At 58.8% G+C, this 23,614-nt stretch overlaps 7 protein-coding genes across 15 annotated transcripts; 2 read left to right on the forward strand and 5 right to left on the reverse strand.

Moving 5' to 3' along the window:
• Nucleotides 1–2,671: 2,671 nt before the first annotated feature.
• LRRC10B (leucine rich repeat containing 10B) lies at nucleotides 2,672–3,556 on the reverse strand. Its single transcript, XM_033062803.1, has one exon. The coding sequence runs from the start codon at nucleotides 3,554–3,556 to the stop codon at nucleotides 2,672–2,674; it is 885 nt and encodes a 294-aa protein (XP_032918694.1).
• Nucleotides 3,557–4,403: 847 nt separating this feature from the next.
• On the reverse strand, nucleotides 4,404–6,686 carry LOC116998372. 2 transcript variants are annotated; one of them, XM_033063933.2, is made up of 7 exons: nucleotides 5,992–6,686; nucleotides 5,709–5,920; nucleotides 5,195–5,274; nucleotides 5,069–5,119; nucleotides 4,852–4,932; nucleotides 4,705–4,777; nucleotides 4,404–4,631 (listed from the first exon to the last, which is right to left on the reverse strand). In XM_033063933.2, the coding sequence occupies exons 1-7, from the start codon at nucleotides 6,684–6,686 to the stop codon at nucleotides 4,501–4,503; spliced, it is 1,323 nt and encodes a 440-aa protein (XP_032919824.1). In that variant the 3' UTR covers nucleotides 4,404–4,500. The 2 variants fall into 2 exon arrangements, with proteins under 2 accessions (XP_032919824.1, XP_032919821.1); XM_033063930.2 differs by having other exon boundaries at nucleotides 5,069–5,274.
• Nucleotides 6,645–8,551, reverse strand: SDHAF2 (succinate dehydrogenase complex assembly factor 2). Its single transcript, XM_033063943.2, has 4 exons — nucleotides 8,481–8,551; nucleotides 7,848–8,056; nucleotides 7,019–7,128; nucleotides 6,645–6,937 (listed from the first exon to the last, which is right to left on the reverse strand). Exons 1-4 carry the CDS (start codon nucleotides 8,493–8,495, stop codon nucleotides 6,807–6,809), a joined length of 465 nt encoding a protein of 154 aa, XP_032919834.1. The 5' UTR covers nucleotides 8,496–8,551; the 3' UTR covers nucleotides 6,645–6,806.
• Nucleotides 8,552–8,569: 18 nt separating this feature from the next.
• On the forward strand, nucleotides 8,570–16,195 carry CPSF7 (cleavage and polyadenylation specific factor 7). Of its 2 annotated transcripts, none has more exons than XM_033063934.1 (10): nucleotides 8,570–8,599; nucleotides 9,230–9,350; nucleotides 11,646–11,864; nucleotides 12,290–12,393; nucleotides 12,632–12,777; nucleotides 14,000–14,405; nucleotides 14,480–14,598; nucleotides 14,673–14,838; nucleotides 14,929–15,102; nucleotides 15,183–16,195. In XM_033063934.1, exons 2-9 carry the CDS (start codon nucleotides 9,297–9,299, stop codon nucleotides 15,095–15,097), a joined length of 1,383 nt encoding a protein of 460 aa, XP_032919825.1. In that variant the 5' UTR covers nucleotides 8,570–8,599; nucleotides 9,230–9,296; the 3' UTR covers nucleotides 15,098–15,102; nucleotides 15,183–16,195. The 2 variants fall into 2 exon arrangements, with proteins under 2 accessions (XP_032919825.1, XP_032919826.1); XM_033063935.1 differs by lacking the exon at nucleotides 8,570–8,599 and adding an exon at nucleotides 8,658–8,793.
• Nucleotides 16,016–17,817, reverse strand: TMEM216 (transmembrane protein 216). Of its 4 annotated transcripts, none has more exons than XR_004418369.1 (6): nucleotides 17,741–17,817; nucleotides 17,455–17,556; nucleotides 17,283–17,375; nucleotides 16,868–17,069; nucleotides 16,442–16,777; nucleotides 16,132–16,216 (listed from the first exon to the last, which is right to left on the reverse strand). XR_004418369.1 is itself a non-coding variant. In XM_033063938.1 (5 exons), exons 1-5 carry the CDS (start codon nucleotides 17,751–17,753, stop codon nucleotides 16,132–16,134), a joined length of 540 nt encoding a protein of 179 aa, XP_032919829.1. In that variant the 5' UTR covers nucleotides 17,754–17,817; the 3' UTR covers nucleotides 16,016–16,131. The 4 variants fall into 4 exon arrangements, 2 of the variants coding, with proteins under 2 accessions (XP_032919829.1, XP_032919830.1); XR_004418370.2 differs by lacking the exon at nucleotides 16,132–16,216 and adding an exon at nucleotides 16,226–16,355; XM_033063938.1 differs by lacking the exon at nucleotides 16,442–16,777 and having other exon boundaries at nucleotides 16,016–16,216; nucleotides 16,823–17,069.
• On the reverse strand, nucleotides 17,471–20,795 carry TMEM138 (transmembrane protein 138). Of its 3 annotated transcripts, XR_004418371.1 has the most exons (6): nucleotides 20,720–20,795; nucleotides 19,561–19,782; nucleotides 19,317–19,488; nucleotides 18,487–18,562; nucleotides 18,239–18,403; nucleotides 17,471–17,556 (listed from the first exon to the last, which is right to left on the reverse strand). XR_004418371.1 is itself a non-coding variant. In XM_033063941.1 (5 exons), the coding sequence occupies exons 2-5, from the start codon at nucleotides 19,686–19,688 to the stop codon at nucleotides 18,291–18,293; spliced, it is 489 nt and encodes a 162-aa protein (XP_032919832.1). In that variant the 5' UTR covers nucleotides 19,689–19,782; nucleotides 20,720–20,795; the 3' UTR covers nucleotides 18,092–18,290. The 3 variants fall into 3 exon arrangements, 2 of the variants coding, with proteins under 2 accessions (XP_032919832.1, XP_032919833.1); XM_033063941.1 differs by lacking the exon at nucleotides 17,471–17,556 and having other exon boundaries at nucleotides 18,092–18,403; XM_033063942.2 differs by lacking the exons at nucleotides 17,471–17,556; nucleotides 20,720–20,795 and adding an exon at nucleotides 19,932–20,124 and having other exon boundaries at nucleotides 18,092–18,403.
• On the forward strand, nucleotides 19,932–23,218 carry LOC116998374 (lysosomal membrane ascorbate-dependent ferrireductase CYB561A3). Of its 2 annotated transcripts, none has more exons than XM_033063936.2 (6): nucleotides 19,932–20,078; nucleotides 21,765–21,970; nucleotides 22,034–22,242; nucleotides 22,316–22,470; nucleotides 22,683–22,839; nucleotides 22,952–23,218. In XM_033063936.2, the coding sequence occupies exons 1-6, from the start codon at nucleotides 19,987–19,989 to the stop codon at nucleotides 22,973–22,975; spliced, it is 843 nt and encodes a 280-aa protein (XP_032919827.1). In that variant the 5' UTR covers nucleotides 19,932–19,986; the 3' UTR covers nucleotides 22,976–23,218. The 2 variants fall into 2 exon arrangements, with proteins under 2 accessions (XP_032919827.1, XP_032919828.1); XM_033063937.2 differs by lacking the exon at nucleotides 19,932–20,078 and adding an exon at nucleotides 20,852–20,934.
• The last annotated feature ends 396 nt before the right edge of the window (nucleotides 23,219–23,614 follow it).

Here is a 23,614-nt window from a genome sequence, read left to right on the forward strand (position 1 = left end):
TCTCTGGGATTGGGGGAATGCGGGGGATGGAGTCTGGGGTGGGAATGGGGGCATCACACCTGCATGGGCACCGTGGCTGAGTGAGCATCCCCCCAGCTCCAAGCATCCCCTTCACAGATCCAAGCATCCTCCTCCCAATGTTATCCCTCCCACTATTATTCCATCCATCACTGAGTATCCCCTCCAAAACTCTGGGATCCTGCTGGGATTGGGATGCCCATGGGGGGCTTCAGGGACAGCAGTGACCCCATAGCCTGCTTGGAGCTAGGTGAGTTCCCATCCCACCCAGGTCTGGGCTGAGTTCCTTGGCGTGGGATGTGCTGGATAGGGATTGGAAGGTGCCTCCAAAAGGAAGGAAAAGACAGGAAACTGTATCTGCGTCCTGGTTCCATTGAAAAGGCTCCGGTGGCTGTTAAATAATCCATGGAATGCTGGTCTTGAATAAATAAATGAAATTCCAAACGCAGGGTTGGCAGGAGGGACATCTGTGTCCTCCCTGCACAGGATAAGATCCCTCTGGATCCACCCTCCAGGCCCTGGGACGCAGTGCTGGAGGTGGCAGCAGGGGACAATGCTGTCCTTTTGCCATCTGCACCCCGGTGGAGGGGAGGTGGCTGCTGCCTACCCCCGCTCCAGCTCCAGCTGAGCCAAACCTGGGAATTTTGGCATTCCCAAGTTGCTGATGGCATTGGTGCCACCGATCCTGGCTCTGCCTGGGCTCTTACACCAACGCCAGGCTCCTTTTATCCTCCCAGACCTTTGAAAGCGCAGCGATCCCGGCGCTCCTGTTGCACGGATCCGTAGCAATTCCCAATCCCATTGCTTTGTGTTGGCAGGCAGCGGGAGCAGATGGAAATAGCAGCGTGATCCCAGCTGCGGTGAGGCCACAAACCGTCGCACGCGGGGCCGGGAGAGGAGGCAGGGATATATATAGGGACAGACGTATGGATGATGCACTGCCGGGAGCGGGGACTCGCCAGTGCCAGCGGCCCCAAAATACTCGAGCGGAGCCGGAATCTGTCAGATTCCCACTGACTGCGGCAGCTCCCGGTCCTGGTGTCACCACCATCATCACCGGTGCCTGCATCCTGACCCAGCTCCTTGGGAAAAGCTGGGTGGTTGGAAAAGGCTGCAGAGAGGGAGGACTTCCCTATCCCAGGTGTCAGAGCTCCTGGATCTGATCCCGGGCATGGGGACAGGCTGGTGGCATCCAGAGTCACCTGCATCCCAATTCCTGCCAAATGTGTGGGCTGGCAGGGATCTGTATGGAGCTGGTGGCATCAGATCTTGCCTTATGCAGGGGCTTGGAATGCTGAGGGTCTCAGCACCCTTGGGATCATGGATAATTCCTGGCTAATTAGCAACAGTGTCTTCCCAAATAAAGCAGCAGCACTCTGGATCGATGGCATGAAGAGCTGGGAGACACCCAGAATTCCAGAAATGTGTTCCTGGGATGTTGCAGGATCCTGGGATGCTCTGCCCTATAGTGAAGGGTACCTGGGTGGGCAAAGGGATTGACAGCCTGTACCTATTGGGAAGCCCTGATTCCAAGCTCCTGCTAAACCCCAAAACCCTGAAACTATCCTGGAGGAGCTGGCACCGACACCCCCTGCACCTCCCAGAGCTGAGAAAGCTCCATGTGTCCAAAATAGCCGTGGTTCCTGCTGCGGAATAGGAAGTGGAGGGGAAAAAAACCGGCAGCACCGGCCCGTGCGGATGTGGCACGAGCTCTGGCTGCCTCCCAGCCCCAAACCCAAATCCGTGGCCGTTAAAAGCGGATGCGTGGTTTGAAACCTCCAGTGAGCTCCAGACCTCGGATCCCCGAGCTTCCCACCACACCTGCTCAGCTCAGAGATGGGCGGAGAGAATCAGGATTCTTTGGATGTCCAAAATAAGAGGAGATGATGGTGACACACGAGGATATGTCACTTGGTTTTAGGGGATCCCAAATAAACCCTTCCCTGAGGCTGGTCCCCGCCACTTTTCTCTTACAACAAATTTCTTGGGTTTGTGCTGTTTATTGCCTGTGTTTGGTCCAAAGGCACTTGGAAAGAGGGAGAGGAAGGATAAGGTGTCAGCCCTGTATCTGGTGTCTATTTTGGGACAGACGGTGCCAGGGATGAGACTCCTCTTCCCACAGAGGCAAAACCCTGTCCAGGTTGGAGACAGGCAGTGCTTAGACCCAGGTGGAATTTCCATTGGTTCCTTCCCAAACCTGATCACCAGGAGGAGCCTGGTGGTAAATTCTCTCCCCCAGCCCAATTCCAGCAGCAAGATGGGGTTCTCAGGGTCTGTGCCTTTGTTCCCAAACCTTGGAGCTCTGCAGGGTGATCCACAGAATGGATATAACCAGCACTGCTTTTTGCTGTGCTGCCCATTGGAACAGGAGTAAAGGATTTCCAGAGGTGGAGGAGTGGAAATGTCCCTGTTCTCGTGGGGTGGCAGTGTGGAATCACCCCTCAGGGAGGGGCTGTATCCCAATCCAAGGCACCCTAGAGTATGTGGGATGCTCTCAGGTGGGATAACTATTTGGATTCATGAGCCCTGCAGGTCCAGGACACAATGCTGCACAATCCTTTTGGAGGCTGTGAACTTCCTCCTTTCCTGGCCCTAGATGGGAATTCCTTGTGAGGCAGGTGGAGGATCTGCACCCCTTCAGGGGGACAGTTGCTCATGTTTCCTCAGGAGATCCCGTCAGGGCCGCAAATTCCCCCTCCCCATCCTCCGGCCCATCCTCCGGCCCATCCTCTGGCCCATCCTCCGGCCCATCCTCGGGGGATACCGGGGCGGTCTCGGTGCCTTCCTCCTCCTCCTCCTGGTGCTGCAGGCTTTGCAGCCGCTCCTGCCGCGCTTCCATGAACTCCTGTGCCCCGTCCCCCACCAGCTGCACCTCATCCCCGACACAGGGCGGCTGATGGACGGGATTGTGGTCGTAGGACAGGAGGCGCAGGGAAGCAAGGCCGGTGAGGTCCGGGAAGCTGGCGATGCGGTTGCGATCCAGGTCGAGGACGCGGATGTGATCCATGCGCAGCAGCACGGGCGGGAACTCCTGGAAGCGGTTCCCGTAGAGCCAGAGCCCCCGCAGGCCGGCCATGCGGGTCAGCGCCGCGGGCAGCCGGCACAGCCGGTTGTCCCCCAGCTGGAGGCTGCGCAGCTCCGAAAGCTCCAGGAGGGCTCGGGGGAAGTGCGCCAAGAAGTTTCCCTCGATCCAGAGGCAGCGCAGGCTCTGGAGCTGGGCGAAGGAGGGCGGCAGCCACTGCAGCCCGTTGCGGCCCAGGTACAGGTGCGCCAGGTGGGGCAGGTCGCACACGGCCTCGGGCACCTCCATCAGCTCGTTGCCGTCCAGGGCGAGGGTCCGCAGGTGCTGCAGCTCCGCCAGCTCGTCCGGGACCTCTCGCAGCCCCGCGTCGCTCAGGTAGAGCTTCCGCAGCCCCTGCTGAGCCCACAGCTCGGCCGGGATCTGCCGGCCCCGCACCTCCAGACGCTGCTCGACGCCGTCGGGGCCCTCGGCGGCTGCCAGCCGGGCCCCGCGCCCCGTGGAGCCTCCGCTGCCCATCGCTCCCCGGGACCGGCACCGGGACCTGCGCCGGATCCGGCGGGGCGGGAGGAGGGGGGGAGGTGGCGACGCCGTGGCCATGGCAACGCACCGCGGCCAATGGGAGCCCGCGGCACCTGGCGGAGACCACGCCCCCGTGCCATTCATGCCCCGCCCCGCCGTTCGGGCCCGTTTAGGCCACGCCCACCAAACCCATTCATGCCCCGCCCCGCCGTTCGCGCCCGTTTAGGCCACGCCCACCAAACCCATTCATGCCCCGCCCCGCCGTTCCCACGCCCAGCCCACCCCATTCACGCCCTACCTGTCCCGGCTCTGTCCCCAAACCAGGCAGGATCCCTTCCCAACCCAGCCCCTTTTCCAGCAGCCTGGCATCAGCATCCTCACCCTGAACTGGGTGCGAGGCCCTAAACTGAGTGAGGGATTGCTGGGTTGGGATCCTTAAACTGGTGGAGGGGCTCCATGAGCCTTAAGTAGGTGGGGGTCTTTAAACTGGTGGGGAGTCCCTTTGTGATTCCTCACATCCCCTGGGACCCTGCAGGAAGCGACTCCTTGGCACACACCCCCTTCCCCTCAGCTAGGGAAGATATGGATAAAACCTCTCCAAGTCGCCCCCCTGTGTTATGGCTGCCCACCCTGCAGGGTCCTTCCACCTCATCATCCTCCTGCTTCCCGCCATAGCCCTGCCTGGATTTTCCTGCCGCAAATCAGCTGTGTCATCCCAAAGCCGGCTCGGAAAGCTGGGCTCGTACAGCCCTCCAGCGGCAGCTGCCAAGGTGACACCCCACGATCACCCAAAACTCTCCTGCCAGCCTTTTGGATGCAGGAAACCCCCAAAACGAGGGGGCAATTCAATGGCACCATGCAGGATCTTTATTCGTCCCACGGGGACTTGGGAAAAGCAAGGACGGGAATCCCGGGATGCGGCAGCACTTTTTTGAGGGGGGTCATATCAGGGATTTATCGATGTGCCACAGGTTGGTGGGGTGGTTGTTGGTGCTAAAGCCACTGGGACTTGGGATCTGGACGCCCTCCACAGATCTCGGTGCCCAGGTGACTGGAGTCTGTGCCCACCAGCCTGGAAAATCCAGGAGGGATCAGTGAGGGGGGTGTCCACTCCTCCTGGGCACTGCAGTCCCCCCCAAACTCACCTGGTGCTATAGGGGCCAGCGGCGTGAACTCGGTCAGGTACTTGTTCTGGACAGTGGCGTACGTCAGCGGCTCCTGAGGGATGGAGTGGGTTGGGGGCATTGTTCCTTGGGAAAAGGGATGGGGACAGGGGACATGGCTGCACCCACCTTCTCAGTAGTGACTCCCTTGGGTGCCACTTGGAGCGCCGGGGGGGCGAAGGGGGCAGGGGGGCCCATAGCAGGCTGGGGCTGTGTGGGGACACAGGGATGAGATCCTGCTCATCCCCGTGCCCAGGCAGCTCCCACTGCCTCAGAGCTCTCTGGGAACATTGGGAGCACTGGGACAGGATGTCCCCTGCCCTTGCCACCCCGTCCCTTTGCTTACAGTGCTGCCTATGGCAGGCAAGGAATCCATCTGACCATCACGGACATCAGGCTGTGGGAGAGGAAAAGTGTCCCCTGGAGTGCTGAGGAGGGGAGGGACAGGGGACATGGTGGGGACAGGGCTCACGGGCTGCTCTGGCAGGGTGAGGTCACTCCTCGGGTCAGTCCTGGTGAAGCCTGACAGCTCCGTCGCCCTCTGTGGGACATCTGTGGGAAGCAGATGGAGCAGGGATGTCCCCTGTGTCCCCAGGCCTGGCACTACCTGGATACACCTGTCCCGCAGTTTTGGAGGCAGGGCAGGGGGTCTCCAACACTCCCAAATCCTACTGAGGTCTGACTTGGCTCCAGGAACACTGACACCCCAAAGTCCTTAGAGCTGGATGTGGCCCTGGGACCATCAATAATCCCAAAATCTTCCTGATGATGGAGCTGGACCTGGAACCCTCAAGGCCTCAAACCCTCCTGGGGCTGGAGGTTTCCTGGGAATCCTAACACCACAAAATCCTCATAAGGATGGAGCTGGGATCCCCAAAATCCCAGACTCTCCTGGAAATAGAACCTTCCCTGGGATCTCAATACCTTTAATCCCTCCTACTAAGGATGGAGCTTTCCCTGTGATTCCCAAGACTCCAAAATCATACCTGGCTGAGCAGGACTGGTGGAGGGGCTCCAGGTGCCATTTTCCCTGGATGCTTTTGGGGCTGTCACCTCCCCGAAACGGAGGCGGGAAAAGGAGAAGCCAGCGGGATACCGACACTCCAGCTCATCCATACACGTGGGCAAGATCCTCCGGTAATCCGGGCGCCCAAAGATCTTGAAGTCCTCAGAGGTTGTGGACACGTCAGTGTCCTCGCTGTGGTGGGAATGGCTGTGACAGAGCAATCCCAAAACGTGCCCCCCAAAACTCCTGGAGCAGGGACCTACCGCTCCACGTACGGGAAGACCACGTACGAGGCCTCCGCGTAGTTGTTGGTGACGTATCCCGAGCCGGTGTAGACGCCGAGGAGGGGGCGTACACTGCTGTCACCGAGGGGCTCAGTCCCCAAAACGCGCCCCCCCTCGAACTTTTGGGGTGACCCCGTGGGCCTCTTCCCAAAGGCCGCCTCGTAGCTAGTGATATAAAAGCCCATGAGCTCAGAGGGGGGGCCCCTCACCATGGGGAACCCCGTTCCCAAACCCGCGGCGGGTGAGTCCTGCGGCAGGGACGGCATCCTGGCTCTGGGAATGGCTCCCTGGAGCCGGGATTGGAACTGAGGTACGGCCCTAGGCCATGGCTGGACATGCGGGGCCTTCCCAGCAGGCCCGGAAGCTGTGGAATTTCCCCGTGGAATGCGACTCTGTCTCCTGGTAACCGCGACAATGGGGACCTCCCGGGAGGTTGTCGCTGGAGGGCACCGGGAATGGCCCGATCCAGCTCCACTATAGCCCCCGCCCCGGGGTGGGGTCACCTCCTGGGAGTCCTGGGAAAAGGGGCAGGTGGGAATTGGGAGCATCAGTGAGGTGGGATGTGCCAGATTGAGCTGGCAATGTCCCTGAGGGCCCGACCCCGATGTCAAAAAGCAAGAGAGGGGCAGGGCCAGCAGCCAGGCAGGGCCGGTAGCCACGGCTTTATTCAGCATTCCACCAATGTCCAGAGGCTGCTGGAAGAGGAGGAAAACCACGGGGAAAGTGGAAGCAGCAGTCCAGAGCCACGTGTTCCTGTGCTACTCCAGAGAATGGGGACACAGGTGTCCCCTCCCTCAGCGTGGTGGCTCAAACAGATATTCCAAGTCTGGCTGCCGGAGCCTCTGCTCCCTGTTCCTGTTTTTGGCAAATTCCCTCAGCATGGCCATCACGTCGGTGTCGAATTCCGCCGGTGTTGGCCTTGCTTCTAAGGGGAAAATGGAAAAATCAGCTCGGTGCTGTCCCAAAGCTGTCCCATCCCAGTGTCCCAGGGCATGGCCACACGTACCAGTGGCCCAGTAATAAATGTCCCAGTCGTTGCTGGGCTCGTTGATGAGGCGGTCGTAGCGGTTTAGCTGCTCCTTGTTCATACGCGCCAGGTTTTCCTTGGCAAAGAGGCTGGAGAGGGATGGATCAGGATGAGCAGGTGATGAAGGAAGAGGTGGGATATGAGAGCCAGCTCAACATGATCTTGGAAAACATGGACCCCCAGCCTGCTCTCCTTCACCTCAGTGGGTGGGTAAATACCAGCACAGCATTCCCAGAGAAGCTGTGGAATCTCCACCCCTGGAATCTCCTTATCCAGGCTGTATAAGGGTTTGGAGCAACCTGCTGTGGTGGAAGGTGAAACTGGATGACCCTTCCATCCTAAAGCATTCCAGGATTCCATGTGCTGGTTCACATGAGATATTGGGAAGAGATTCTTTCCTGAGAGGGTGGTGAGGCCCTGGAATGGATTTCCCAGAGAAGCTGTGGCTGCTCCATCCCTGGAAGTGTCAAAGCCACATTGAATATGGCTTGGAGCAACCTGGGATAGTAAAATGTGTTCTTAAAGTCCTTTCCCACCCAAACCATTCCAGAATTCCACAATTCTATGTGTCTAATCTCTCCTTCAATCCCAAAACCCAAATGGTCTTGCCTTCACATGTCCCAGGAATCCTTCATTACATACATCATTCCCAAAGGATTTTGGCTCACTGAGCTCTCCTAGCTCTACTCCATCATTGGATCCTGAACCCGCAAGATCTTGGAGCAACTCATCCCTAGCATTTTAGCACTACCTCAATAAACTCTTTGCTGTCAATGAAAGGACCTGGAATGCTTGGAGCCAAGCCCACCTGAGCAGGATGCAGTTTTCCAGCATCCCCCTTTTCCTGCTCTCATACAGCAGTCGGGCTCTCTTGGTCTCCAGTGGCTCATCCGGACGTTCCTGCCAGGGGGGCAACGGGATCTCCAGCACATCCTTCCCGGAATCTGTGGGGGAATCCCCCCGGTAGCCACGCTGCGGGATCAGCGGCCGCAGGAGATGCCGGCGCAGGGAGCAGAGCTGGAGAGAACAGGGAAAGCACAGGGATGTGTCAGGCCTGGGAATGCCCGCACACAGAGATCTCCCCAAATCCTGCTGGACACGATTCCCAATCCCACCCCGCCCAAATCCCGCTGCCCACACCCCATAAATTCCGCAGACCTCCGTTTTCCCCCAAAAATCCCCTTTTATCTGCTCAAACTCTCCTCCTCTTTTTCTCCCCTTTTCCGTGCAATACGCTAATTTCCCTGCCATCCTGCCTTTCTCCCAAACTCACTCCTTTCCCGTCCTTTTCCTTCCCCCTCTCTCCCCATTTCTCCCTTCCCCCCCCTTTTTCCCCTTTCTCTCCCATTTTAACCTGGTTTTGCCGCCCTCCCTCCCTTCTCTCCCCTTTTACCCCTGTCCCTTCCCTCTGCCCTCCCAGTTTTCCCCCCTTCCCCCCCACCCTGGCCGCCGCCATCTTGCCGCCCGCCGCTCTGGCCACGCCCCCTCACGGCCCTAAGGGGCGGAGCGTCCCGGAAGTGGGAGTGGCCACGCCCGGAAGTGGGCGCGGTGGCGCTGGCGGTGAGCGCGGGCGGCGCGCGCGGGGCTGGGATCGGGGGAGGGGGGCCCGGGGTGGGGGGCGCGACCTATCGCGACATATCGCGACCCGCCGCCCCGTCCCCTCCCATTCCCCCTGCCCACAAACCCCCCAGCCCGAGCCCGCCGCTCCGCAGGGCCGTATATGGCGGGGACGGAGCGGCGCGAAGGGAGGGGGGGTCAGTGGGGGATCGTGGGGTGCACAGGGAATTTGGGGGGAAACAGGGATTTGTGGGGGAGACAGGATATGCAGGGACAGAAGGATTTGGGGGGGACACGGGATTTGGAAGGAAATGGGATCTGGGGGGGCACAGGGATTTCGGGAGCTTCAGGGGGACACAGGGATTTGGCAGGGGCATGGGATTTGGGGGTACGCAGGGATTTAGGGAGGAGAGGGGATTTAGGGGGAAACAGGGATTTAGGGGGGACATGAGATAGGCAGAGGGGATTTAGGGGGTAGAAGGGATTTAGGGGGCACAGTTATTTGCAGGGAAGAGGGGATTTAGGGTGACAGGGACTGGGGTGAGGAAATGGGATTTGGGATACACGGGGATTTGGGGGCTCGCCCCTAGAGTGTCCCCGAGGCCTCGCTGACCCCCTGCTCCCCCTTCCCAGAGCACCTTCCGTGTCCTGGCTCCGCCCGGTCCCAGCCCGGGCTCCCGCTTTTCCCGCCTCTGGAAATATGTCCGAGGGAGTGGATCTGATTGACATCTACGCCGACGAGGAGTTCACCCAGGTGAGGGGTGGGGTGGGGGTGCAGATCCCCCCACCTTTTTTTTTGGGAAGAGATCCTAGTGTCCTGCAGCTCATCCTGGTAAAAGATGCAACTGGTGTGGCTGGGAAAAGGGAAGGGTCATTCCTGATCATTCCCAAATCTTAGTGGCTGTGATTAAAGGGTTTCCCTGTGGGTTTTGACACGTGGCTGGTCATGGAATGTTTGGGATTTAAGGGCTTAGCTGTGTCCTGGTTGGAAAAATAAGAAATCCCAGCTGGAAGAGGCACTTCCAGGGAATTACAGAGTGAGGGGATACCAGGATCCAAATCCATTGGATCACCCAGGCTGGGAACTGTGCAGGGACTCGCTGTTCCTGTGCCGCTTGTCCCATCCCAGGAATATATGGGATTCACAGGAGGAAATGATGAAGGAATGGGGTGTTGGAGAAGCAGATTTAGGGAGTTCATGGATATGGGAAAGCAAGTGTGAAGCCAGATGTTGGAAAATTAGAAACTGCCATGGAAAGCCTGTGGAGGGAAGCTGGCAAGAGGAAAAGTCATGGAAACTGAAAGCAAGCACCCGGAGGAAGGAATCACCATGGAGAAAGGAATTCCTATGAGCTCCTGGAGTGATCAACAGAAGCTTCTTCTGGTTGTTGGGTGAGAATATCCCATGGAATTTCCTGAGAAGACCAAGCAGATGGAGGATTCTCAAAGCTGGAATGATGATCCAGGCCAGTGACTCCCTTTGCGTGGCCGGAGGAAACCTAGAATGAATCCATGCCAGGATCAAAGCAGTGGGGAGGTGCTGTGGTGTCCCTATGGCACTCCAGGGATGCCAGTGTTGTTCCCAATCCCACGTTCCCATGTGGTGATTCCCACTAACAGTACCCAGCTTCATCCCTGTGCACCTCAACTCAGCATGCATAGATTGGGAGCAGGAGAATCCCTAAAATCTCCCAAGATGAAGCATCCCCTATGTAGCAGAACTGAGGGATTCCAAGGGATTCCTCCTCTAGCCCCTCCTTCCTATTTTTGGTCTTGACTTTCTGAAACTTCCAGGCGGGAATCTTCCAGCCTTGGGCTGTGTCCAAAGGCTCCTGGTGGAGGTGGGAACGTGGGAGTTGGATTAACCAAACACTTGAGCTTTTTTGGGAAATGAACACAAAACTACAGTTCCCTTTTCAAATCCTTCTTTTATCAGCTCCAGGGGAAGAGCTGGATGCGAAAGTTCAGAGAGAGGGAAAGTGGTTGGATTTTTTGTTTCCTGGATTTCTGTTCAGCTCCCAATGGGATGTTTGCAATTCCCCTCAGACTGTCTCCAGCAGAAAACGTTGTCCAAACTGCCTTGGAATTGAAAATTTGGGAGCAGAACTTCCGTTTTTTATGACACACCAGCTCCTGTGGGATGGATCCTCCTGGAGTGATTTTGCAGGATGAAACACTTGGCACAATCTGGACGAGGAACTGGGATCCACAGTAAACACAGCACTTGCTGGACACTCCAAATTAAATATAGCCCAGGAAAGAGTGGGAATTGGGAGGCAGATCTAGGACACACTGGAATTCCCAGCTCTGGAGCTTCCTGAGCTTCCTCTGCCAAGGGAACAGATCCAACCTGTAGGAGCTCCTACCCTAAAAAGGTTTTTTTCCCAAAAATGAGCAAGTTTGGGGTGCTGGGCATGGTTTGAGGGGGCTGTGCAATTCCCAAGGTGGATTTTTGGGAAGCATGTGTTGCCAAGAGCAAAAGGCTCATCACTGGTTTTCCACTACTGAATTTTTACTCTCCAAATTGGGAATTTCTTCCTGGTGGCAGCAACAGGGTCTTCTCCTGTTATTTGGGATCCAAGTGGGCTGGTCCTTAGCTTGTGCTGGAGCTCAGGTTTAGATGAGGTATTGGGAAGAAATCTTTCCCTGTGAGCATGGTGAGGCCCTGGAATGGATTTTCCAGAGAAACTGTGGCTGCTCTATCCCTGGAACTGTTCCAGGCCAGGTTGGATAGGGCTTGGAGCAACCTGGGATAGCAGAAGGTGTCCCGTGGCAGGGGGTGGGATGATTCTTAAGGTCTTTATTCCAACCCACACCATTCCATGATTTCATTAAATCAGAGCCCATCATCCTGTTTTTTGGGATTGCCCAGGCAAGTGATGGCTGTAATTCCCAACTGTGCACAGACCCAAGCCAAGCAATTTGGGCCTTAAACCTTTGGACTCTGCTTGGAAATTCTGCTTGGGAATTGGGACAGCAGGTTTGGAAACAGCAAAGAAGACTTCCCAACCCCTTCCCAAGCCAGGATCTCATGACGTTTTCCCGGCAGGACCCGGAGTTCAGTAATGCTGACCAGATGGATCTCTACGACGACGTGTTAGCAGCCAGCTCCCAGCCCCAGGAAAAGCGTTCCAGCAGCTCGGAAGCGCCTCCGGAGATCCGTCAGGAGCCGTCTCCCAAGCCCAACAGCAAACCCCCAGCCATCCTGTACACCTACAGTGGGCTCCGGAACAAGAGGGCCGCCGTCTACGTTGGGAGCTTCTCCTGGGTGAGTTCATCTTCCTGGGAAATTTGGGATTCCTGGGGAACCTCTGAGGGGCTGCTGGGCTCTCTAAGGCAGGAATTTTGCTCCTCCTCAATCCTGAACTGGATTGTAAGCTAGGCTTGGCTTTGTGATCCTCAGGGAAGAGGGGTTTGTATTCCTGAGGAGCTTCTGGGCTGGGATATCTGCTGATGTCCTTTGGAAGCTGTGACTTGGGGTGCTGCTCCTGACTTGCCTTCTCCTGTACATGGATGTAGGGACAGTTTTGGAAAGGCTCTGTCTTGTCCAGAGAACTTGTCTCTGTTATCTATTCTCGAGGCTTGTTCCAGATGATTTTAAGCTCCTTGAGAGAGTCTCAGGGTGACATTCCTCAGGTGGGTGGGGTACACTGGGCACACACATGGACACCAGCCTGTTCCCTGTGCCCTCAGTGGACGACTGACCAGCAACTGATCCAGACCATCCGCTCTGTCGGAGTCTACGATGTGGTGGAGCTGAAATTCGCGGAGAACCGAGCCAATGGCCAGTCCAAGGGGTGAGAGCCAATGGAATTTCGGGTGGGAATGGCAGGAGCCAGGCCCTCACTGCCACATTCATTTGTGGAGGGTGAGGGAGCATCCGGCACTTTTCCTGCCTGGCACAGGGGATTCATGGAGTGTCCCAAAGAGCATGGGAAACTGAGGAGGGGGCGTGGAACAGTGGGATGGGATCAGGAGGGTCCAGGTCGGTCTCTGCAGCGGGTTCAGGGCTCAACCTCCCTCTCTCCCGCGCAGGTACGCGGAGGTGGTGGTCGCCTCCGAGAACTCGGTCCATAAACTCCTGGAGCTGCTTCCCGGAAAGATCCTGAACGGAGACAAGGTGGAGGTGAGGCTGGCGACCCGGCAGAACCTGTCACAGTTCGAGGCTCAGGCTCGCAAACGTGAGTGCGGCGCCGGTGTGACGCGGGCAGGGTGTTCCACCTCACACACATCCCAAATCCCCCCCAGATCAGCTGCCAGGCCCAGCCCAGTGAGCCCTCGGGATGGGGGGAGACCCTGCCAGGAGCGTCTGGGGGTTGTTTTTCCCATTCCTGAGCCGGATTAGCTCCTGACCCGAGTCTTTATGATCCCCTTTTAGGTGCTCCCACACTGCGAAGATCCCTCGTAGCCTCCTTCTCCTCCTCTCCAAACTGAATGGGCTTAAGCTCTTCAGGCTCTCAGCATAGCTAAGACCCTCCATATCTATTAGTAGCTCCTCTCTGGATCTGCTCCAGAATTTTTCCATCCCTGCGGAGGTAAGGTGCCCAACACTGGAGGAATATTCCAGCTGGGGCCTGGCCGTGGGCGTCCCTCAATGGCGATAGGTGGTCCTGGCCTCACTCCGCAGCGATGCGACGGGATCCGCAGGGATTGTCCTGGCAGGAGTGTGTCCAAGGAGGTCTTGGCCAGCTCTGGTCGTTGTAGATCCCTTGGCATGTTTTGTGCAAGGAAAGCTACCCCTTCCCAGCAGAGTTGCTTCGCTCCCTTCCTTCAGCTCCGGTGCCCGAGGGGATCGGCTGCTTGGTGCTTAGGCTGTGTCCTGACTTGCCCTGCAGTTTTGGTGGAGCAGGGAGTGTTCTCTGGGCTGAGTTCCGGCTGCCCCCAGGGCACAGCAGAGCTCCCGTGCACCCTTTGGCACTGCTGGGAGCCATGGCTCCTGTCACACCCCTTCTGTCTCATCCTCAAAGCCTCTTTGGATAGAGTAAGGCTTCTCGTCCCTCTTGGAATGCTGAGTTTTCCTTCCTTTGGCAGCGGCTCTGTTGCTGTCAGCACTTAGGTTCTGTCCCCTTGTGTTCCTCCACACTTGGGCCTCTCCAAATCCATGTGTGGATCTCAGGTTCTCCGGGTCTTTGGATGCTTTTGGGGATCTCTCACCATTCCTTGTGGCTTTTGGCTCCTGTCCCTGTGGCCTGCCTGTCCCCAGGGCACCGTGTGGGGTCTTGCTGGAAAGCTGGGCCCCTCTTGGAAAAACACATGGAAGCGGAGGCTATGTGTGGCCGGCTGGATCTCTCTCTGGGCACCTCCAGCCCTCCAGGGGTGGGAGGAAGAGGAGGAGCAGGACGTCTCAGAGACCTGGACATCCTCCAGCTGCACCTCACAGGTCTTTCCCCGTGCCACTTCCAGGTGTGCCACCCCGGGCCCACTCCCGGGATTCCGTGGATGCAGTGGACGGCCGGGCGACGCCGACGGAGAATGCGCTGCCCCCGGCCCGCTTGGAGAAGCCCCCCTCAGTCCTGCCCTTCTTCAGCCGCCCCCCCGCGCTGCCCCTCATGGGGCTGCCCCCTCCTCCCATGCCCCCTCCACCTCCCCTCTCCTCTGCTTTCGGAGTCCCTCCGCCTCCTCCCGGAATTCCCTACCAGCACTTGCTGCCACCACCGCCCCGGCTGCCCCCACCCCTGGCTGTGCCCCCACCGGGGGCTGTGCCCCCTGCCCTGCACCTCAATCCCGCCTTCTTCCCGCCACCCACCGCCGCCCTGGGACCCCCTCCGGATACCTACGGCAAGGCCATGGCTCCCTACAACCACAGCAGGTGAGCCGGGTGGGAATAGGGGTGGGATGCTCGGGGAGAATCCTGCTGACCCCCCGTTCCCGCTGTGCCAACAGCCGGGAGCTGGGCCCGCCAATCCCAGCCGTGAGCGAAGGCGAGTTTGAGGAGATCATGAACCGCAACCGCGCCATCTCCAGCAGCGCCATTTCCAAGGCGGTGTCCGGCGCCAGCGCAGGTACTTCCCATGTTCCTCATGTCCCCCATCCTGGGCTGGATTCCTGCTCCTGACCCCCAGCTCCGCTCCCCCAGGGGATTACAGCAACGCCATTGAGACGCTGCTCACGGCCATCGCCGTCATCAAGCAGTCGCGCGTGGCCAGCGACGAGCGGTGCCGCGTCCTCCTCTCTTCCCTCAAGGATTGCCTGCATGGAATTGAGGCCAAATCCTACAGCAGCAGCTCCAGCAGCAGCTCCAGGTATCCCTCTGGATCCAGAGAATGGGATCTTCCCCACAGGTGAGTGACTAGTAGTTCACTCTTTGGGTTTTGTCTCCTCTTTTTCTAAAGGAAAAGACACCGATCCCGGGAGCGCTCTCCCAGCCGGTCCCGCGACAGCAGCCGGCGGCACCGGGATCTGCTCCACAGCGATGATCGGCACGAGGATTATTTCCAGGAGCGGAGCCGGGAGCACGAGCGGCATCGGGACAGGGACAGAGACAGGGACCGGCACCACTGAGACAGGTGGGAGGCTTGGGAATCCCCTGGAAGCGTGAGGGATGAGGGAAGGGCGCTCCGACCATTCCTCTCCTCTCTCCCGGCAGGAATTTGGCAGGAAGTGGTTTTTAATGGACTCGTATCTCCTCACCTCGACCAGGATGCCGTGCCCGAGGCCGCTCTGCCCCATCCCGGTCCCTTCCCCGCCGCCCCCAGCCCCCTGTGGGTGGGACCCCTGCCCGCACCTCGTGGCCTTGGGAATCCCCCCACCACTGCTGCTGCTTCCCTGGGCCATCCCGCTCCGCTCCGTGGATACTCGGACCCAAAGAGAAATGGTGCTTTTATTCCATGGAGGGAGGTTTGTGAGCCCTTCCCAGTCCGGGGGGGAACGGAGGGGGTGAAGCCCTCCCTGTGCAGCTTGGGGGCTTGGAGATGCACAGCTCCCGATCCCGGGATCAGGAGCTATGTGCCATCCTCTGGATTGCCTGGGGACGCTCCCGTCCCCATCGCCCTGGCCACGCTCCTCCTTGGCCCCTTCACCCTCCAAGGAGCTGGGAAAAAGGGGTGAGAGCTGGGCCAGGGGTCACCCTCTGTATCCCAACATTCCCCACAGCAGCATTCCCACCCAAACGGCAGGTCCGCCCTCTCCCGCAGAGCCTTCCTTGTTTTAGAGGAAGCGGAAGAGGCAGGGCAGGCTGTGACCCCCTTGTGTCCCCTCGGGATCCCAAGAAGGAGAGGGAGAGCCCAGGAGGGTCGGGATGAGCTGGGACACACTGGGTGACTTCCAGGGCTGGAATCACCCCCGGGTGGGAACACCCAGGCCCTGGAAGTCTTTTTAAGTTGAAATAACCCAAATTCAGGAAAAACCACCCCAATTTTCCCAAGCTCCACGAGGTAGGAGCGCTCAGCAGGAGAGCTCCAGGTTTTTTTTTTTACTTGCCGCCACAGATTTTTAGTTTCTTTCCAAATAGTGGAGGGGGAAAAAAGATTCCCCCCAAATTGCAGAGCAAATCCCTGGAAGCCCCGGCGAGGCGCCGCCCCTCCTGCTCGCAGTGATTAGATTTGTCTTTGGATAGGTTGGAATTGTGTAATAAACTCGGATGACGTTGTCAGTCTTTTATACAGCGCTCCTGTTGCCTTCCTACGGCGGGATTTGGGATAATGAGGGAATGGGAGGGATCTGGGGAGGTCTCTGCACCCGTTGTCCTTCACCCTCTTTCCTCCCAAACCGGCTCTGAGGTGATGGAAGCACCCGAGCGTTCCCAGGGATACCCACATTCCTGGGCACCAGGTAAAAATAAATATTTATTGGAAAATAGTGAATTATTCTGGAAGGTCGTAGGAAAAAAAAAAGGATTCTTCATACCTTAAGCTGGCTCAAGATCTGAGGAGTCCAAGTGGAGTGGAGAGTGGGAAAGGTGGGAGGGATGTGACCAAGGGAAGAGTGAGTGAAGTGGGAAGTGGGAAAAGGGAGGGATGAGTCCGTGTAGCAGCGTGTCCGTGGTGAAGTGGGAAGCAGGAAAAATGGGAAGGATGCGTCCACGTAGAAGCAACAAAGGTGGGATGAATGTGTCCAGGTGGCAGCAGGTGAAATGGGCAGTGGGAAAGGTGGGATCCTCCCCCTCCCCGGGGCTGGGAAGTGGAGCTGGCACGGGTGATGCTTCCCTGTGTCAATGTGCCGTGTCCTCAGTAGGGATCCGCACTGTGGAAAAGGACAGAGACAGGGATGTGTGGGTGCCAAACCAACCTGGCAGCTCCTGCACTGAGTCCCCTAGTTCCCGGGATGTGGCACCTGGAGAAGGAGAGCAGTGCCAGGAAGCCCAGGAACAGCTCCAGGCCGTAGAAGAGGAGCAGGATGGCACTCAGGAACGCTTCCAGGCGCAGGGAATATGTCTGGATCAGCAGGTAGTACACGGCCAGCACAGCTGCTGGCACTGTAAGTGCCAGGCTGAGGGACAGTGGCACCTTCCGCTGGCACAGGTTCCCCTTGGAGCCTGTGGAACACAAAGGTGGGATCAGATCATGGAAATCACTGAGGGTTTCGGGTGGGGAGGAAAATTCAATGTCCTGTTCCCATGGGTGGGCACTCCTTCCACTAGCCCAGATTGCTCCATGTCCCGTCCAACCTGAACATCCAGGGATGGTCTTTGGGGCTGCCCCAGGACGCTGCACTCCCTGTGGAGCCTCTGGAATTCGGGGGGACTCACCGAAGAAGATGCGTGTGGCCTCAATGCCGAGGTAGAGGAGGAGCAGCACCACGTCCAGCACCAAGTTGGAGACGGGATAGGGCAGGAGCAGCCCTGCAGGAAAAGCGCCGCCCTCAGCACATTCCTGCCCATCCCGGCGGGATCGGGAAGAATTCTGGAGCGAAGGACTCACCTTTGTACACGAACACGAACGCTTCCAGGAGAAAATATGTGGCGCAGTACCAGCCGTTGAGGAAGAGCAGGACCTGCAGCGGAGCCGATGAGCGATGGCGGCCTGAGGGAACACGGGGCGGCCATGAGGGGGGGCACGGGGCGGGCATGGCAGCGCGGCCCCCGGAGCCCTGCAGTGCTTCGGCCCTCCCCCAGCCCGATTCCCAGCGCCGCTCCCAGCCTGAGTTCCTCCCGGTACCGCGCGTACCCTCCGGAATCCCCCGTTTCCCCCCAGGTCCCGCTCCCACCCCTGGGCGCCATCTTCCATCTCCATGGGAACCGCCGCCGCCGCGCTCGCCCTCACGGGGGCGCTAAGGGCAAGCGCGCGGGCCGTGCGGGCGGAGCCGCTCTGCCCCCCGCCCCAATCGGTGGTTTGGGGGCCGCTCTGCCCGCACCTCTCTATGGTTGGAGGACCGAGCGCTGAGGCGCGGGTTCGAGACCCCCAAACTCCTCCAAACCACGCCCCCTCGTATCCATCGGGAGAAGAATCCCACGCTGGAACACGGGAAGGAACATCCCCGTTTTGCGGCTGCAAGTGCAGCGCTGAGCTGGGTTACAGTGTAAGCCGTGACACCGGGTGGGCACAAACACCCAGCAGCCTCTGGAAAACACATCTGATTTATTCTTTTATGGTTTCCAAAAACATTCCACTCCCAACCGAGGCTGTGGCCCTGAAATGCAGGGATGCCCTAAAAGCCTCCTGGTGATTCCCAAAATCCAAAGAGAAAGAATGAGCCGGAACCGACCCAGACAGAGCCTGTGGAGTGCAAGGAGACTCCAGGGGATTCCAGAGATCCATCAGCCACGGAAGTGGGCAAATTCCTTGCGGAGCCAGAGTGAATCCTGGTAGAAGAGAGGGTCTCCCAGGTGCACAGCTGTCCGCTTGTAGAAGTAGCAGTAGAGCACTGCCGCTGCAGGGAATTTCGAGATGAGAGAGAGCTCCCCTGCACCCCCAAAGGATGCAGGATCCCACCCCAATCCTGGGGGTCCTTACCCAGCCTCTGGAAAACGAACAGGGTCTGGAGGCCTTCAGTCCAGATGAAACGGCCAGAGTCACGCCAGCGCAGGTTCTGGGGGGGTTGGAAAACTGGGAGTAACCCCTGGAGCAATTTTTTTGAGCCCTCCTAGACTCCTCACCCCGTTCCAAAGGTTCTGAGCCAGATGGAGGGACGTCAAGCCAGGATAACACCTGGAGAAGTTTGGGAAGCCCCCTACCCCAAAGGTTAAGCAGCTCAGGGGATTTAGGCATTGAGCCCGGACCTATTCCGGCTTCAGACTGCAGATCCCTGCAAATCCCACTAAATCCCCTTCCCGGACAGCGTGGGCAGCTGCTGTGGCTCCTGACCTCACAAAACATTCCCTGTGCTCTGGGGCAAGCAGGATGGAGGGAACTTCAGGAGGTGTCCAAGGCACGGGCATTGCTCCATGGGGAAGGAGCTAGAAAGGAGTTTATTGGGGAAAGAAAAGGGGAAGGTGCTGCCAGGACATTTCCAGGAGCCTGGACAGCCCTGGACAGAGCTGTGGGAAGGAAGAGGCCTGCCCCCAGGTACAGCGATTAATCCCAGAAAAAACAGGAGCTGCTGGAACAGGCTTTCCATGGGGAAAGAAGATTTTCTGATGGGTCACGCCCCTTAGGGAATGAGCTGGGATGGGGCTGGGGTTGAACAGGACCCTTCCAGCCTGATGCCAACCACAGGGTCCTGGAATAGGACATTTTCCATGGGACACCTTCCAGGAGGAAACCAAGAGAAAGGACTGTGGGAAGCTGGGAGTCACGGAAAAATCCCATGGGAGAATGCAGCAGCTGTGCCCACACCATCCTACCATAATCCAGACATGGAAGGAGATGCTGAGTGCCAAGTAGGCTGCAGAGAGCAGGATGGTTCCCTTGAATTTATGGAAGAGGAGGTTGACCAATCCTGCCTGGAAAACGTAGGTGTTGAAGAACATGAGGAAGACGATGATGACATTGAAGACGACGGCGATGTCCTGGATGCTGCAGGGAAAACACAGGGATTGTGGGATCCTGGATCTCCTGGATCTGCTGCCCCACTTTCCCCATACTCACATGAAGAGGACGAGCTGCACAGCAGGAGCTGTGCGGAGCAGCTCCGAGAAGGAATTCACAAAGAGGTCGTAGGAAAGCAGCAGGAACTGCAGGAACAGTACCAGGCTGTAGTTGCTGGGCTGGAGCATCCTCCTTCCTGGGGCTTGGAGCCCTCAGCCCCAGCATTCCCAATGGATCATGGTGCTGGGGGGGCTCAGCGGGGCCGCTCCCGACATCCCAGACCTGGAGGGGGAGCACAGGGATTGGGATGGACCCCAGAACTCAGGAAAACCCAATGAGCTGTGTCCTCGCTCTCCTCCCCAGATCGGTGTCTTCCTTCCCCCTGAAATCCACCCCAATCCCATGTAAGGAAATCCAGGGATGAGAGAGACATGGAAGCTCAAGAAGCAGTGTCCAAGCAGGTTATTCCTGGCTGTTCCCAGCGCTATGGGCAGTTCTGAGCAGGTTTGGGCATGTCCCACTCTGGGCACGAGGAAAGGAGTGAGGAGACAGACGGGGATTTTTGGGCACGGGAGCAGGTACAGTCCTCGTGGGACACTTATCCCACGAGAACAGCCTCCTCCGGGATCATCCTGGCTGGAGAGGGAAGGAGGGGACAGGGATCCCCCATGTCCTGGCAGCAAAACCAGGAAAAGGGCTGTGCTGGGGGCTGAATTCCCTGAGGGAAAAACATGGTGATAGACGGGGGGGAAAGGGGCTGGAAAGGGACGGAAAGTGGCTGGGAATGGGGGGAAAAGGGGCTGGAAAGGGATGGAAAGTGGTTGGAAAGGGGTTGGAAAGGGACGGAAAGTGGTTGGGAATGGGAGGAATAAGGGGGCGGGGGTGGGCGAGGAATGGGGGGCAAGAAAGGCTGGACATGGGAGCGAAAAACGGATGGATATGAGGGGTGAAGGGGCTAGAAATGGGAGGGGGGAATCAGCTGGATATGGGGATTAAGGATCAGTCTCTGCCCCTCCAGAGTCCGCGTCACTCCGCCCCTTCTCACAGCCACCACCGCGCAGCCCCCGGGGCCCCTCTCGCCGCCCTCTCCACCTGTCGCTGCCCCCTCCCTGCTCCCGCGGTCGCCCCCCCCGATACGCCCAAACCCCTCTGGGTGCCGGCGGTCCCGGACCCGGGGCTCCCGGTGGGTCCCCGTCGTGTCCCCGCCCCGGGCGCTCACCCGCCGCCGCCATCTTGGTCCCCATGGAAACGGCCGCCGGAGCCGGACGTGGAGGCGGAAGTGAGGGCTGGAGGACCCGCGGGGGCCGCTCTGGCCGCCGCTCTCCTCGTTGGTGGCACATTGGAGTGGGCGGGAAAACCATAGAGATGAGCAGGCAGAGCGGCGCTCGCCAAGATGGCGGCGCCCAATGACGAAGAGGGGGCGGTGGGACCCAGGTACAGCCCCTGGGTTCGGAGCGCCGGGGGGCGGCTCCGGGGTTGGGAGGGGCCGAGGGACCTCGTGGTCTGGGTTTTGGGTGGTGTCAGGGCCGGGCGTTGTGTTCCAGGTCCAGCGGAGCTTCAGGTGTAGGGGGGCTGTGGAGCCGCGTGTTCCCAGATTTCGGGGAACCATGGCACCCAGTATCCCAGATTTGGGAGATCCTTGACTCTCTGTGACCCAGATTTTGAGGAACCATAGGCCCACGTGTCTCCACCCCTTTCCTGTCTCTGTGTCCCGTGAAGCAGCTGATATGAGGGTGTGGGGACATACCCCGTCCCCAGAGGGGGACAGAAATACCCATTTCTGGCGGCACATGCAAATCACATGCAAATGAGAGCGGTCGAGTTCTTGCCAGGGGGACCATGACAGGTGACACTGAGAGCCCCTTGCTGCCATTCCCTGGGGTGCCATGCCCAGGAATTCGGCTCTGCATGTCCTGTTCCATCCTTGGCCTCCTTCCCAGTCCAGGGCACAGCTGGACTCTGGTCATCCCCTCAGGGTTCCCAGTTCCCCTTTCAGTGGTTCCTACTGGAGATGTCAGAGAGCCCAAACTGCACCTCAATCATCCCCAGGTGCCACCATCCTGGATCCATCCCTGCCACCATTCCCAGTCTGGGAAGCAGCTGGGCCACCATCCCTCCCTGGGAAGCAGCTCCATCCCTGTCACCTTTCCCAGGCTGGGGAACAGCTGGCCCTCCACATTCTGTTGGGGCTCCCAGTTCCCCTTTCCGTGGCTCCTCCCCAGGACCGCATCCGGAGCCTGAGCTGGCTCCTCACTCGCCCACAGGTGCCACCACCGTTCGACAGCCATGCTGGACGTGCCCTTCCTACCATTCTGTGCCTTCTTGGGAACGCTGGGATTGCTCTGTGTGGCCATGGTGGGCACCTGGTGCCAGCACTGGCGCGGGGGATTTTCCCTGGACGGCAGCTCCCGGACATTCAACTGGCACCCGGTGCTGATGGTGATGGGATTGGTGGTGCTCTACGGCGCAGGTGAGCACAGGGAGCGCGGGGATCCCGGCACGGTTCCTTCCTGACTTTTTTCCCCTCTCACAGCTGCCCTGGTTTACCGCATTCCCTACACCTGGAGCGGCCCCAAGCTTCCCTGGAAGGTGCTGCACGGCACCTTGGCTTTGGGAGCGTTCGTCCTGACCGTGCTGGGGCTGGCGGCTGTGTTCTACTTCCATAATTCCCAAGGGACGCCCAACATGTACTCACTGCACAGCTGGATGGGGCTGGGAACTGTCCTGCTCTTCTCCTGCCAGGTGGGAACCCCTCCTGGATCCCCCAATCCCTCCAGCATCCTGAGTTTTCAGCCCTCACCTTCTATTCCCACAGTGGGCAGCGGGTTTTGGAGCGTTCCTGCTTCCCTGGGCTCCCTCCTGGCTCCGGGCACTCTACAAGCCCATCCATGTTTTCTTTGGCTCCACCATCCTCCTGTTGTCCGTGGCTTCCTGTGTGTCGGGGATCAACGAGAAGCTTTTCTTCAGCCTGTGAGTGGGGGGGAGGCTTGGGAAGATCCCTCACAGGGAGAGGGAGGGCTCAGGATGTAGATTTGGGCTGGATTTGGGAGTGACCAGCGCAAAGGGAACTGCACACTTCTTCAGGTGTGTGGCTCTCTGCATGCTTCCCTGCAAGATTTGGTGGGGGAGAGGGTGGTTTCAGGAACATACAGAACATTCCCAGCCTCTCTTCCTCGCTTCAGGAAAAACGGGACCATGCAGTACAAGCTCCTGCCGGCTGAGGCCGTGTTTGCCAACACCCTGGGGCTCCTCATCCTCATTTTTGGAGTGCTGGTGGTGGCTGCCTTGGCCAGGCCCAGCTGGAAGCGCCCCGATTCTGACTCCCCGGACTCCCGCCAGGTACGGGATGCGCTGGGTGGGTTTGGGAAGCCCAGCTGGGAAGCTGTCCCCCAGCACAGTGCCGAGGGTGGGGAAGGACTGAGATATCACAGCTCATCCTTGTCTCCCACAGCCCCTGCTCTCTGCTGAGCGCTGATCCCAGGGATCTCCCAGCACTCCCAAGCTGCATCCTTGTGCCTGCACTGACAGCTCCTGCCTGGATCCCAGGCCATGCCAAACGCCAGCGCTTCTTGGTGCCATCCCTCAATGTCACAGCTGGAGCTGCTGGAACCTCGCTGGGACAAAGAGGAGCATCTGTATCACTTCCACTCCAGAGGATCCAGCTCAGGGTGGAGCCACTCAGGGACCTCATGGACATGGAATAAAACTTTGGCTTCTGCAGGGCTCCAGCACTCAAATCCTTGGGGACAAGGGAGGGCCTGGGAGCTGGGGTAAAAGAGGTGGGAGCTTGGGAGTAGGTCCTGGCCAAGCCAAACTATCCCTTCCAAGGGCTTGTCCTCACTGTTTCCCAGGAGACACAGGACAGCTGCCTGTGGTCTCCTCATGGGATTTGGGATCATGCTCTTCCCCATCCCTGCTTCTCCTTTGTCCCTTTCCCAGAATGCCCCCCAGACCCCGTGCCCAGAGCCATGTGAGCTCTGTGGTTTCCCCTCCACCCCCTGGGTTTCCTTCCTCCCCCAGTCACAGGATCCCTGCTCCCATCTCCCTTCCCAGCCTGGAGCAACAGGGGCCACCCCCACACCCCCAAACTCCAAACACATCCCACCCCTCCAAA

The sequence above is a fragment of the Catharus ustulatus genome, chromosome 6 (assembly GCF_009819885.2).
Source record: "Catharus ustulatus isolate bCatUst1 chromosome 6, bCatUst1.pri.v2, whole genome shotgun sequence".
Taxonomy (NCBI): Eukaryota; Metazoa; Chordata; class Aves; order Passeriformes; family Turdidae; genus Catharus; species Catharus ustulatus.